Consider the following 12,985-nt stretch of genomic DNA (forward strand, 5'->3'; position numbering starts at 1 on the left):
ATAATATACAAATCATTGGTAAAATCCAAAGACTAAATAAATAAATTATTCCAATAATATTTTACTATAACTATCAAAAAGAATGTATAAAAAATAAAAGCAAGGGATGTCTCGGTGAAATATATTAAACCCGACAACGAGACTTTATAGAAATCGTTTCTTGATACAGATTTAATTTTTTGACAGAGTTCCAACATTTTCTGCTTAAAATGGTGAGAGTGCATACAGTGATTGTAGTTTCAGTTTTTACTTCTTTCGTGTTATTTGTATTTAATGATTTATTAATTTAGCTATTTTGTGTGACATTATTTTCCTGTCAGGAGTTGTTTGTGCAGTCTTAATTCATATTAAATTCAATATCAATAGCATTACACTTCCAATGGAAGTTCCATGTGCAATTATTTTGTGTGTGTGCACAATTTGCGTCTTGGCTCCAAGTTTGTAATGAGGATGTTAAGCTTTATTACATGTGGTCATACTTAAAATAAAATGTAATGCAAGAAGAAGAGCTTGTTACAACACTCAGGGTTGTCATTATTAACCGATTGCCGATCAAATTCATCGGTTAAAATCGCCAGAAAATCAGTTGTTTTTCCTGAATCTTTTAAATTGCTATCGGAAGTTTTGATCACGCAAACCGACAATAATTTACGAGAAATAACCGTAGCATAGTAGAGCGATGCCCGGTCATTCAGTCAGTCCATTAACTCCGCCTAAGAGCTACTGTTTTCAATGAATTTCTCAGCGAGTGGCCAATATTGATTTTTCCAGCTGTCAATCAAATTCTTCTTGGTAAGCACGTCATCCAATCAGCACTCAGGCAGCCGACCCCACGTGAAATTGTATCAAATAGCTGTACATTTCACAGATTATTACTGACCGTATCTCAACGAATGTAGCACTGTAGAGCGTAATTAACTAGTTTTTTTAGTAAGAGAAAAGGTTTCCACATATTAAAAAATGCTCTATGATTTTCTACCAAAATAAAAGATATTAGCGACCTCTGCGTTACGAAGTTGTTATTCAGCATCTAAATATTAAAGTCCACGCTTTCCCCGAGGAAGAAAGACGTGATGTTATTAATGAAGTCTAATTTTGGCATGATTTTCATCTGTGCATGAAAAACACGATAAATGTGTCTCTGCTAGAATTTTCTTAATTTTCCGTGAATAATGAAATCTGGAAATGATTTCGGATAACACATTTAATAATACACATTTGAAAATGCTTCAATTAAATAATGCATTTTGTTATACAAATGGGCATAACACATAATGTAATAAGTAGGTAAATAACGTGTTTTTGAGATTGCCAAACTATGCATACATATAGGTCTACATGCATGAATGACCTGACAAGTTATATCACGATCCGGAATGAAAAGTACTTGGTAAAATTTAAAGAAAGACGCGTTTTTATTCTCAGAATTTCACTTTCACTTACGCAAACTTTTCTGAAAGGAGGTACATGTAATACTTTAGATTGAGTCGTCGATTTGTCGTAATTACTAAATATAAACGGTTTTCAATGCTCTCAAATCGCGTCACGTGATTCGCGCATGTTAAATGGGAATTCCCCAATCCCACAATTCAATTTGTATATGCACTTGCGTTAAATGGCGGACGACATTCATCTTTAATATTTGCCGTAATTTGGTTTTGAAAAAAAGAAATCGTAATTATACTTGATTATCGAGTAATGGATAGAATTGGAACATGCAAAGATCTATCAATATTATATGTTTTTACATTGTACAGTATACTAAACATGTGAAAATCTTAAAATTTTCTATTCTTTTTAGACCTTATTTTAACTTTTTATGCTTTGAGAATAGCAGTATTTTGTCCCTAAAATTTATAGAATTCGTTTTCGGTCCGGGGGCTTTGCCCCCCTGACCCCCCTACCAGGGCTATGCCCTGGACCTACAGGGGGGCCTAGGCGGCTCCCTTGACACCTGGCGGAATCAGTTACTTTTCCAAAATAATCCTTTGTTTTACAATCATAATGACAACCCTGACATTTAGTAAATTAGGTACTGGGTTAAAATAAGGCTGTGTCCAATCTGTAAGTGTAACACATGTGCAGGATAATAATGTAGTTAATACTGATATACTATAAAGACTGTGAAGTAACACCATGGTCTTAATCAATCAGTATGTTGCAAAAAACTGCCATAGTTTTTTTTTTTAAATAGTGAAACATGGTCCCTTTATTCCCATTCATCCAGATTTCAGCAGGACAATCCCGCTTTTGGGATGGTTGTTTCACAGTAAAGCATTATTTTATGCAGATACCTTGACTTTTAACTGCTTGTTTACATGCAAATCCCAGAACTCTTGCCTTTTTATAATCCCCACGCTTTTCGGAGAAAAAGTGGGGATATTGTGGTTATCTCTGTTGTCCGTCCGTTCTGGCCACCTGCTCCTCCTACATTATTAGCACTAGAACTTTGAAACTTACACACATGGTAGCTATGAGCATATGTGCCACGGTGAGGGTGACGGAATTTTGATCTGACCCCTGGATCAAAAGTTATGGGGGTTTGGTAGTCCATATAAACTGACTCCCAGAGCCTTTGATAATTTTTGCTATTATGACTCTCCATATGCACCCCTTCATAAACATGGGTGTAGTTCAGCGCATGGAATCTGTGTGCTTCACTAAACAGATGTTGTTCGAGACAAATTGAGGAAAATAATGAATAAACTTCATAAACATGTTAATTTAACCTGAATGGCACCCTACGGATGTTATCCTTTGCATGCACCCTATAAAAACACGAAGATGTTTCAACACACTTTTCTTGCTGACATGTTTATGTTTAAATTTGAAACAGTGTATTCCATATCGCATACCGCATCGTTATCGACTTTATAGGCTGGAGCACATAACCCGACATGCAAAATATTGGTGTACTGCGACCTAACAAATATTGGGTCAATTTTCCAATATGGCGGAAACAGCGTATAAAACAAAACCAAAGTAAAAAAAAAATCAATTATTTCTTGCTTTAATGGTACCATTTGGATGAGTTTGTGGTTTATATAGGTAAACTTTAATAAGTAGTTGCAGTTTCAGTGTTTCTTAACCCTTGCATTGTTGATAACATTTTGCACCCATGGACAAGAGAGAGCACATTGCAACTCTAAGCAGCCGATTGGGCTATAAAGCTTAGAGTTGAATTATTGCAACTAGGGGGTTGGGGTGGGGCCGGGTCAGAGATTTTCCTGCAACCTTGATTAAAAAAAAGGCTCATAACTACTTTGTCCCTTAAGATATTGTTTTCATATTTTGTATGCATGTGTATCTAGACAAGACCTTTCCATGTGCATACAACTTTTTACCCCTGTGACCTTGACCTTAAACTTGAGGTCAGCTTTCAGGTTTCAAAATCTGCGACCGCAATTCGAAAAGGCTCATAACTACTGTGTCCCTTCAGATATTGTTTTCATATTTGGTATGCATGTGTATCTGGACAACATCTTTCCATGCGCATAGAATTTTTTACTCCTGTGAACTTGACCTTGAATTTGAGGTCAGCTTTCAGGTTTCAAAATCTGCGACCACGATTCAGAAAAGGCTCAGTACTACTAGCTGTGTCCCTTCAGCTATTGCTTTCATATTTGGTAATCACCCGTATGCATGTGTATCCGGACAACACCTTTCCATGCGCATAACATTTTTGAGCCTTGTGACCTTGACATTGAACTTGAGGTAAGGGTTGAGGTTTCGAATTCTGCGAATCTAAAAAGGCTCATACTTACTGTGTCCTTCAGATATTCAGATATTGCTTTAATATTTGGTACGCATGTGTATCTGGACAACACCTTTACATGCGCATGAAAATTTTTAACTTGGGGTTTGCGTTCAGGTTTCGAAATCTGCGACCGTGATTAAAAAAAGCTCATAACATCTGTGTCCCTTCAGAAATTGCTTTCATATTTGGTACTCATGTGTATCTGGACAAGACCTTTCCATGCACATAAAATTTTACGCCTGTGACTTTGAACTTAGGGTCCGCGTTTAGATTTCAAAATCTATTATGTGGTTAACTCCGCCATCTGTCCGCCCTGGCCACTATCTCCTCCTACACTATTAGCATAGAACATTGCAACTTATACACTTAGTAGCTATGAGCATATGTGCGACAGTGCACTATTTGGAATTTTGATCTGTTCCCTGGGTCAAAAGTTATGGGGGTTGGGGTGGGGCTGGGTCAGAGATTTTCACTATTTTCATTATAACACTGATGTACTTAAAATCGATACTGAACATCTTTTATGACAATACGGTCAATCTGAACTATGCATGGCATGGCCTCATTACTAACCCTGGGGCGCTCCTGGGTCAAACATGAGGCGTGGGAATGCGTGTCGGTCTCTGCTGCGCTATTTCTAGTGTTTCTAGTGTTAAATTAGGATTGAAGCGGAATTATATAAATAAAAAGAAAATTTCCTTTAAGTTAACTTCCTTTTGTTTGGCTGAAAAATTAAACATGATAATACCAACCACTAATTTGGACATTTGTGTGCATACATAAGGTGGTTTTAAATGCAGCAAAAATGCTATATATCAATTACTTGTAGATTTGTGTGCATACATATGGTGGGTTGAACATCTCAATTGCTTGTAGATTTATGTGCATACATGTACATAGGCTGGGTTGAGCCTGAAACAACTGGTATTGTATCTCATGTAAAATTTTGAAGCAGGTTTTTCATGCTCCAAAATGAGTTTCCATAATGATATAAAATAATAATAATTTTCAGTATTTTTATCATTCCTTATTTATACAAGTTTGTTTACTGATTGATTATTCAGTTGAATAATTCATGATACATGTATTCAATATTTCAGGCAGATTTTCTTAAAGAACTTCCATCTTATGATGAAAACAACTTCTCCAGATTCAACTCAGAAAGTGGCTTGAAGTCAAGTGTAAGTATAATATTGATCAGTATTGCCCCCAAAAAATATTTTAGATGTTCCTCATTAAACTTACTTACCTAAAAACTTACCTTCCCAATACTTGTTTCATATAATTTTTACCATTTTGGAGAACAAATCTTCCAAAATATATGCGAAAATAATTAAAAAGACCAAAAGAAATTCACAAATGTATGCATTAACAATTTAAATCAATCTTATCTTGTAGAAATGTAATGTTTAGAGGAATTTTTAAGTAACTTGTGGCTTTTGTGAGCTTTTGTAAAGAGATCAAATGTCCCCATTTGATGGAAAACAATGCTTCCCAATTTGACTTGTACCGTTACCATTTCCAAAGTAGTAAGGAAAAACAGTGCAATTTTCTTTAAATCTTTTATCTCAATGTCAAGCCAGTTTGACACCAATGCGGAAGTAAGTCATCAAGAGATTTTAAGATTTCAATGTTTTCATTTTTGAAAGTGTTTTATAATAATCTATAGATGTTTGGTAGTTACTGGATACCAGCATTAAAATAACATAGTATCAAGTACCTTTTAATATAGCTAATTGCATAGTTGTTACGTATACTTATCTGCTTTGATGATTGGTAATAACTTGTTACAGGTTAAAAAGCCGTCAGTGTATATTTGTACCAAAGATCACCCTTCAGAACAAGGTACTGTGCTCAATTAGTTCCTGTATAAAGTGTTATACTTTCCTTCACAAAAATGGGTTCTACACAGTCAGCGCAGTATGGTCAGGAGCAAACTGTCTGCTATTAAGTAAGGCAATCCTTTTGGGCCATATAAGCACATGAGGTAGCTCTTTACTAGAGTGCATGATTGTGCAGGCTTGTCTGGAGCTACGCTGCCCCTACCGTTATATGGCATAAGACCCAGTTTTGCATGATTTGGCTCATTTCATACTGTGTACAAAAAAACACCATATTCATATATTAAGAAAAAGTCTGTGACAGTGCCTTAATATGTGTTGTCTTGAGCATCTCAGTAAACATTTTCTACTGTTTAAAACTGTGCTCTATGATGGATATATAACAGGTAAAATATGTTTGCATTTTTGACTTGTAAAATAAGAGTTGAGTTGAAAATCCATAAGGGGTAGAAAATGCGTAAGGTTCCAATAAATTAATAGCACAAAATAATGTTATTTAAACAAAATTTTTAAACAAATTTGAATTTATTATTGACCAAAACCATGGATAATTGAATATATTTATTTAAATATCTTTTTCAGTGATAACGACTGAGAAGACCAATATTTTGTTGCGATATTTGCATCAACAATGGGATAGAAAAGTATTGCTTTTATCTTGATTTTAATTTTAATAATAATTCTTTTATTACCTTTAATAGATTAATATATGGATCATACCACTTTTTTTAATGTAGTCAGTTACTAAAATTTGAAAAAAAAATCATCGTCACACATCTTCTTCAATAGCAGATTTTAAGCATGTTTCCCGGTTAAATTTTACAATCAGTTTGGATTCTTTCATTTTCCATTAAACAGAATTGTACGAAGCGTGATTCAGCAAAAGCCAATCTTGAAGCTTCTGAGGGACCATGCCCTGTGAAAATGGCTCGACTTTCACAAGAAGATTCTACGTAATCTCTTGGACTTGTGACATTTAGATATATTTTAACCTTGTATCCGGGACACGGTTCACAACACAGCAGTGTTCATTAAACATGATGTTATAAGATGTTTTCTGTAAATTTACATTTACGTCAAAAGCAACCCCATCTAATTAAATGAGCCTTGTTCTGAGAAAACTGGGCTAAATGCTTGTGCGTAAAGTGTCGTCCCAGATTAGCCTGTGCAGTCCGCACAGGCTAATCAGGGACGACACTTTTCGTCTTAACTTTATTTTCGGTAAGGAGGGACTTGCTTGAAACTAAAAATACCATAAAAGCGGAAAGTGTCGTCTCTGATTTGCCTGTGCTGACTGAACAGGCTAATCTGGGACGACACTTTACGCACATGCATCATGCCCAGTTTTCTCAGAACAAGGCTCAAATAATCATATTGGTTGGCTAATGGGAGATTGATGTCATAAACCAATGGTGGGGCTTTATGTGTTCAGGAGGTTGGCCAGGATTTATTACTTAAAAACAAATTGGGGTAATTTGGAATGTCGATTGCCCATCAACTTGAAATCAGAGTTGTTTACGCACAAATATGCATGTGATAGTTATCAATTACTGATCATGGTGTTTGTATAAGTGATTGTTCTCAATGTATATTTCTTTAAACCGTGTTGTTTTTTATGTTTTGTATTATAAACAAAAGTGCTGATGGTTCGGTTACTCAGAGTTAATGAGAATATTGGTTTTTCATCTGACTCTTCCAAAGTCTTTCCAACAAAATGTGGCTATTGATCTTTTTGAAGTGTGCAATGTACAAAGTACAGTTGTGTATGCTGATTTGTTTTACCAGTTTTGTTGCAAAGGCCAGTGTTTTATAATACATGTTTGACACAATGTCTTAATGGAAGCTTGTTTTGTTTTGTGTAGAATATATTTTTGTGATATGCCTATGTTGCGCATTTAGCTTTTCAGTTCAATAATTCATGGTACTATTCCATGTCAGTAGACTCTTAATATTAAGTTTCATTTCAGAAAGTATTGTATTAAAAATAGCATGCCTATGATAATCATAAAGAACATTTGCACTGCTAAGATATAACTTTTCTTAATTATTTTCACATCAGTATATTGTCATTTTATTGAACACTTGATTCCTTCTTCTTTTTTTCTTTGATGTCTGTTTTCCTAATTATTTTTATTTAAAATTGATATTTAACCTTACTTTGCTATTTTGAATATTCTCTTTTTCAAACCAGAAAATTTGGTCCAAATACCTGTTTTCATGTGTTTTTATCAATTTTAACTCACCTGAGCAAAAAGTGCTATAGTTTTTAGCAATAGTGATAACCCCGTGTCCAGCGTTTTTTCTCATGTGGTGTGCATCGTAAACTTTTTCCTGGTTACATCTCTAGAGGCCCCATTTTTCATCCAATTTATAAGAAGCTTTGTCTGATTGTTCTTATGAACAATGTTGGTTATGGTGTTTGAATCTGGGTCATGTGCGCCCAAATACATTGTTATTGCTCTAGAGGTCATATTTATAACTCAATCTTCGTGAAACTTGGTCAGATTGTTTATCTTGACATTTTCAAAGTTCAATTTAAATCTGTGTTAAGTGTAGCCAAAAGCTAGGTCACCAGGTTATATCTTAGAAAAAGCTTGAAACCACTATATAGGCCACATGTTAGACTCAAATTGGATGAAACTAGGTTATTATCGTTTATATTGACAAAATCTAGGCTGTCTGAGTTTGATACTGACTTGCATTTTTCCTAAAACAATTTCACCTAGCCAAGTAAAAAATACTTATTACCACTCTGGAAGCCATATTTATGACTTAATCTTGATTAAACATGGTCAGAATGTTTACCTTAACAACATCAATCCAAATCTTGGTCAAGTGGCCTGAATGACAATAAGGTCACCAGGTAATGTTTTTAAAAATGTTCCACAAACTCAGATGATCACTTTAAGTCCACAAGTCCCTATTGTTTCACTAGTCTCATCGGACAAGCATATTACTTGTCCAAACCTTTATTTTGGTTGTCCTGGACTATCGTGAATGTAGAGCCCTGTGGAAATGGTGTTAATAATTTGGTGCTTTTCTTATGTTTGTATTTTAATGGTGCACACTTTTTAGCTGACCTGAGGACAATATTCTCATAGTGAGATCATGTGATCACCTTTTGCCTGTTGTTTACTGAGCGATGGCTTTTGTCAACATTGGTGTTTGGAACACTGAAGAGGCCACATTTTTGCCCAATCTGCATAAAGCTTTCTTAGAATATTTTAGAATATCTCGTCCGAGTTTAAAAATTGTTCCCCAAAAACATCCACAGGGGAACAGAGAAGTTTTCTGTTTTGGCTTGTGTGAGCCTTCTAGAAGTAACATTTTTAACCCATTCTTCAGGGTACTTTTGTTTAATGATGCCTCATACGAGTTTGAAAATGGCTCCAGACGATTTAAAAATATGGCTCCTGGTTGCAGGGCAGTAATCCTTAACACTTTTGACATAACACTTTTTGGCTTGGCTATTTACAGAATAGTCTGCGTAATGCTCCAGTTTTGTTAAGCATGCAACAGCTACATACCACTGTTTCTACTACGGATATTCCTTTGAAACTTCACACATTTGTTTGCAGTCATTGTATGAGGTCACTTACCAAATTCCATTACCTCCAATTCAATAGAATTATACCCCTTTTTGTACTCAGAAAATTATGGTGAATGTTTGTGTGCATCTACTCCTTATCTCTATATCTTCTAAATATATTGAAATAAAAGTGTATTTATGTGTTTAAGGCCTTTATGAACCTTAACAGACCAAGACCTATACCTGTTGCAAGCTTATTAGGAGGATCATGTCCCCTTTGGGACTTATACAAGTCTGGGTAAGGTTTGCGTCAAAGATGAGATGTAGGTCAAAGCTATTTACCGGTATTTAACGTTTAGTACTTATCTCTATAACTACTACAGATATTAAATTGAAAACTCACACATGTTTTGGATATCACCATGTTAAGTCACAGACCAAGACCCATGCAGAATTATGCCCATGTTTGAACTGAAATTATTTCAGGAAAAGTAAAACATGGGGTTGCATTGCAAAATAAAAATTTGTGTCAGTCAGCTAGGATAGACATACTGGGCTGAATTTGTGTGTTGGTAGGTTACAGGCTGATCTAGCGAGGAATTTGATTTGGGGCCATTGGGATCTAGCGAGGGATTGCATTTTGGGCCATTGGAATCTAACGAGGGATTGCATTTTGGGCCATTGGGATCTAGCAAGGGATTGGATTTGGGGCCATTGGGATCTAGCGAGGGATTGCATTTTGGGCCATTGGGATCTAGCGAGGGATTGGATTTGGGGCCATTGGGATCTAACAAGGGATTAGATTTGGGGCCATTGGGGTCTAGCAAGGGATTTGATTTGGGGCCATTGGGATCTAGCAAGGGATTTGATTTGGGGCCATTGGAATCTAGCAAGGGATTTGATTTGGGGCCATTGGGATCTAGCAAGGGATTGGATTTGGGGCCATTGGGATCTAGCGAGGGATTGGATTTGGGGAAAGTGGAAAGTATTAGGAAAATTCTTTATGCTAAATCACTTTGGTTTTGGATGGAGGTATTTTTTCCGTAATTTTGTGTGTAAGTTACACGCAGACCTAGGTTAGGATTGCATTTGATGCCGTTTGGGACAAGACACTTTAACTTAAAATAGAAAAAATAGTTTATGCTATGCTCAATCACTTTAGTCTGGAGGCAGATATTGTGTTTTTATTTCTTGTACGTTGTTATTAGGCAGACCTTACTTGAAAAATCAATTTCATTCACCGATAATAATTGGTTAAAAAAATTCTTGACAGAATTTGAAAATGATACCTTATGAACAAATCTTTACAGATCTGTTTTGTTGTTTGGGGATCTCAGGTGAGCACACTATGTCATTTGGTCTTCTTGTTTCTTAAAATTAAATGATGATTTAAATTTGTTCTTGTACATAAGTGATACTTCTCTCATTTTAGTTTGATATTTATGTTATAATCTTAGAATGAAAGATTCTCTAATACTAATTCTTATGTAATTTTTTAGTTTAATTTAATCCATTTATTGATCAATGTGAAAATGTTGATTTATTGTATTTAATTAATGTATTTAGTATAATTAGTTTATAGGTAACAATTCGTTTACAATGATTAAACATGGTAAAACTAATCTGCGCAGTTACACCTGTATACTAGGGAGCATTACAAGTATGTGAAGAAATTGTTGAATGTTTGCTTATATTATTTGTTAATATCTGAAATCATATGCTTCTCTCTAATATAAATAAGCGGCATTATGCGAAAATGGATCTCCTGTCACATGCGCACTTGCTGGTCTGGAGCTGTGCTGACTGAATTTGGCAAAAGACCCATTTTAGCATGACGGGGCTAAAATGTGTTCAAGGCATGTTCTGAATACCAGATACCTTTCAGATAGATGGGAAAAAAGCATTAAATTTGGAATTGGTGAAATCATAACTGCACAAGCTCTAGCATAGAAAGAATATTTGCTTTGCAGAAGTTACTATGATTTGAATGCCATCAGCAACATAAAATCTATGGAAATGAAATGAGTTTGTCCAACTTTATTGTCAAGGTGATCTTTTTAGCATTATGAGATACATATACAAAAAATATTATATTACATAATACCACCTAAACACAAAAGGTGTAGAAAATGTTAGCATTATTGGATATGAATACTGGTATATACAAATATTACTTAGGTATAGTTGGTTATTCAAATAAAAATGCTTTTGTTTGTATAATGACAACATATTTAGTGATTTCTAACCACACACACTTACATGTAGGCCTTTCAAAGACTTAACAGAATGTACAAATGTTTTACAAATCTGTCAAAAAATAAATTTCTTACTTTTTGTGTGCTAAACAGAATTATAAATTTGTTGTGTGATGTGTGACTGTCTATGTCAGTCCCTATTACAGCACATGTGTACGCACATAGCACACAGTGATTACTTTTAAGTAAACATGGCATAAAGGATGTTCACTGTTGTTACAGGGACTTTTCCATAGATTTGTGTATATTTTGAAGAGTACGGACTGGTGTATAAACTTAAAAAAAATTAACAAAAGCAATAACTGATTTCATCCTTAAAAAATAATCTTATACACATGCTTGCACTTGTTAGTACCGTGTTTGTAAAGTTTGACTTTTTGGATTATGTGTTTTAACAATGTATTTGTAACTAATGTATTACTTGTAGAGACATGCTTGTGTTTAAATGGGCCTTGTAGTTACATCAGCCTTGAGTGATCTTTGTTTTATCTGCACATGTGTTATTGTTTTGACAAATGTTACGCTTCAAGTTACTTTCATTTTATGTTGATTGAAAAATATGTGTGTTACATGATAAAATCCATTACATAATGGAATAAAATTTCAATCTCTATTGATATTGTTGCTTTAAACTGTATTGACACATTATTTGTATGCTCATACCGAGTCAGTGGCACAAAGGATTGCTATTTACCTTCCGTCTGTATGTGTGTAAATATTAAAGCTTTTTATGCCCCCGGATCAAATGATCGGGGGTATATTGTTTTTGGCCTGTCTGTCTGTCTGTCATTGTCTGTGTCTGTCTGTCTGTCATTGTATGTGTCCCAAAACTTTAACCTTGGTCAGAACTTTTGCAATATTGATGATAGCAACTTGATAGTTGGCATGCCTGTGTATCTCATGAAGCTGCACATTATGAGTTGTGAAAGGTCAAGGTCAAAGGTAAAAAAAAAATCAAAGCGGCGCATTAGGGGGCATTGTGTTTCTGACAAACACATCTCTTGTTTTAAACTGCTCTTTATAAACTTAGCAGATCTGGCTCAAACTTTAACACTTCAATAAACTTAATGTTTAAATGATTGTTTACCAAGGAATTTTGACTTCGATGAATTCTGGGGGAATTATGGCCCTTTTTTTCTACAATAAAATCTTAAGTCAAACAGTTAACTTTTTTTCAATTTCTCTATGTATTTGTTGGTTTTGGGTCATATTTACACAACTAAATCACCTTAATGTGTAGATGATTATAAAGAACGGAAATTTTACTGTGACAAGTTTTGTCTGAATTATGGCCCTTTGTCTTTTTGTCCACTGTAGAATATATAGGGGATTTATGTGCCCGAACATTGAAGGAATCATTGTCTTAGACACATTTCTAGTTTTGATATTAAACCAAATGCCTGTAAACTGTGTTCAACTATAACTGCAAAATGAATAAATAAGTGGAAAGTATTGAACTAATTACGGTAATTAAGAGTTGGTAACCTGTTGCCCAGTGAATGCATTCACTGTCCCTGAAAATTGAAAAAAATGCGTTCAGTTTGAGAAGGGATATATTGCAGTGACTTTGTGGTTGGTTTGTTGTTCAGCCAGTGTGCATAAT

The 12,985-nt window shown here is 34.8% G+C and overlaps 1 protein-coding gene across 1 annotated transcript; it reads left to right on the forward strand.

The window, feature by feature from the left end:
* Positions 1 to 4,839: 4,839 nt before the first annotated feature.
* Positions 4,840 to 11,995, forward strand: LOC127850374 (DET1- and DDB1-associated protein 1-like). The gene is made up of 4 exons (XM_052383353.1): positions 4,840 to 4,938; positions 5,551 to 5,602; positions 6,181 to 6,242; positions 6,457 to 11,995. The coding sequence occupies exons 1-4, from the start codon at positions 4,840 to 4,842 to the stop codon at positions 6,553 to 6,555; spliced, it is 312 nt and encodes a 103-aa protein (XP_052239313.1). The 3' UTR covers positions 6,556 to 11,995.
* The last annotated feature ends 990 nt before the right edge of the window (positions 11,996 to 12,985 follow it).

This window comes from Dreissena polymorpha, chromosome 11 (assembly GCF_020536995.1).
Source record: "Dreissena polymorpha isolate Duluth1 chromosome 11, UMN_Dpol_1.0, whole genome shotgun sequence".
NCBI classification, from domain to species: Eukaryota; Metazoa; Mollusca; class Bivalvia; order Myida; family Dreissenidae; genus Dreissena; species Dreissena polymorpha.

Excerpts from the sequence above, each read along its gene's own strand:
- LOC127850374 (XM_052383353.1), top strand. The coding sequence starts at position 4,840 with ATGTATTCAATATTTCAGGCAGATTTTCTTAAAGAACTTCCATCTTAT. Across the intron at positions 5,603-6,180 it reads AGATCACCCTTCAGAACAAG|TGATAACGACTGAGAAGACC; the intron begins GTACTGTGCTCA and ends TATCTTTTTCAG. Across the intron at positions 6,243-6,456 it reads ATCAACAATGGGATAGAAAA|AATTGTACGAAGCGTGATTC; the intron begins GTATTGCTTTTA and ends TCCATTAAACAG.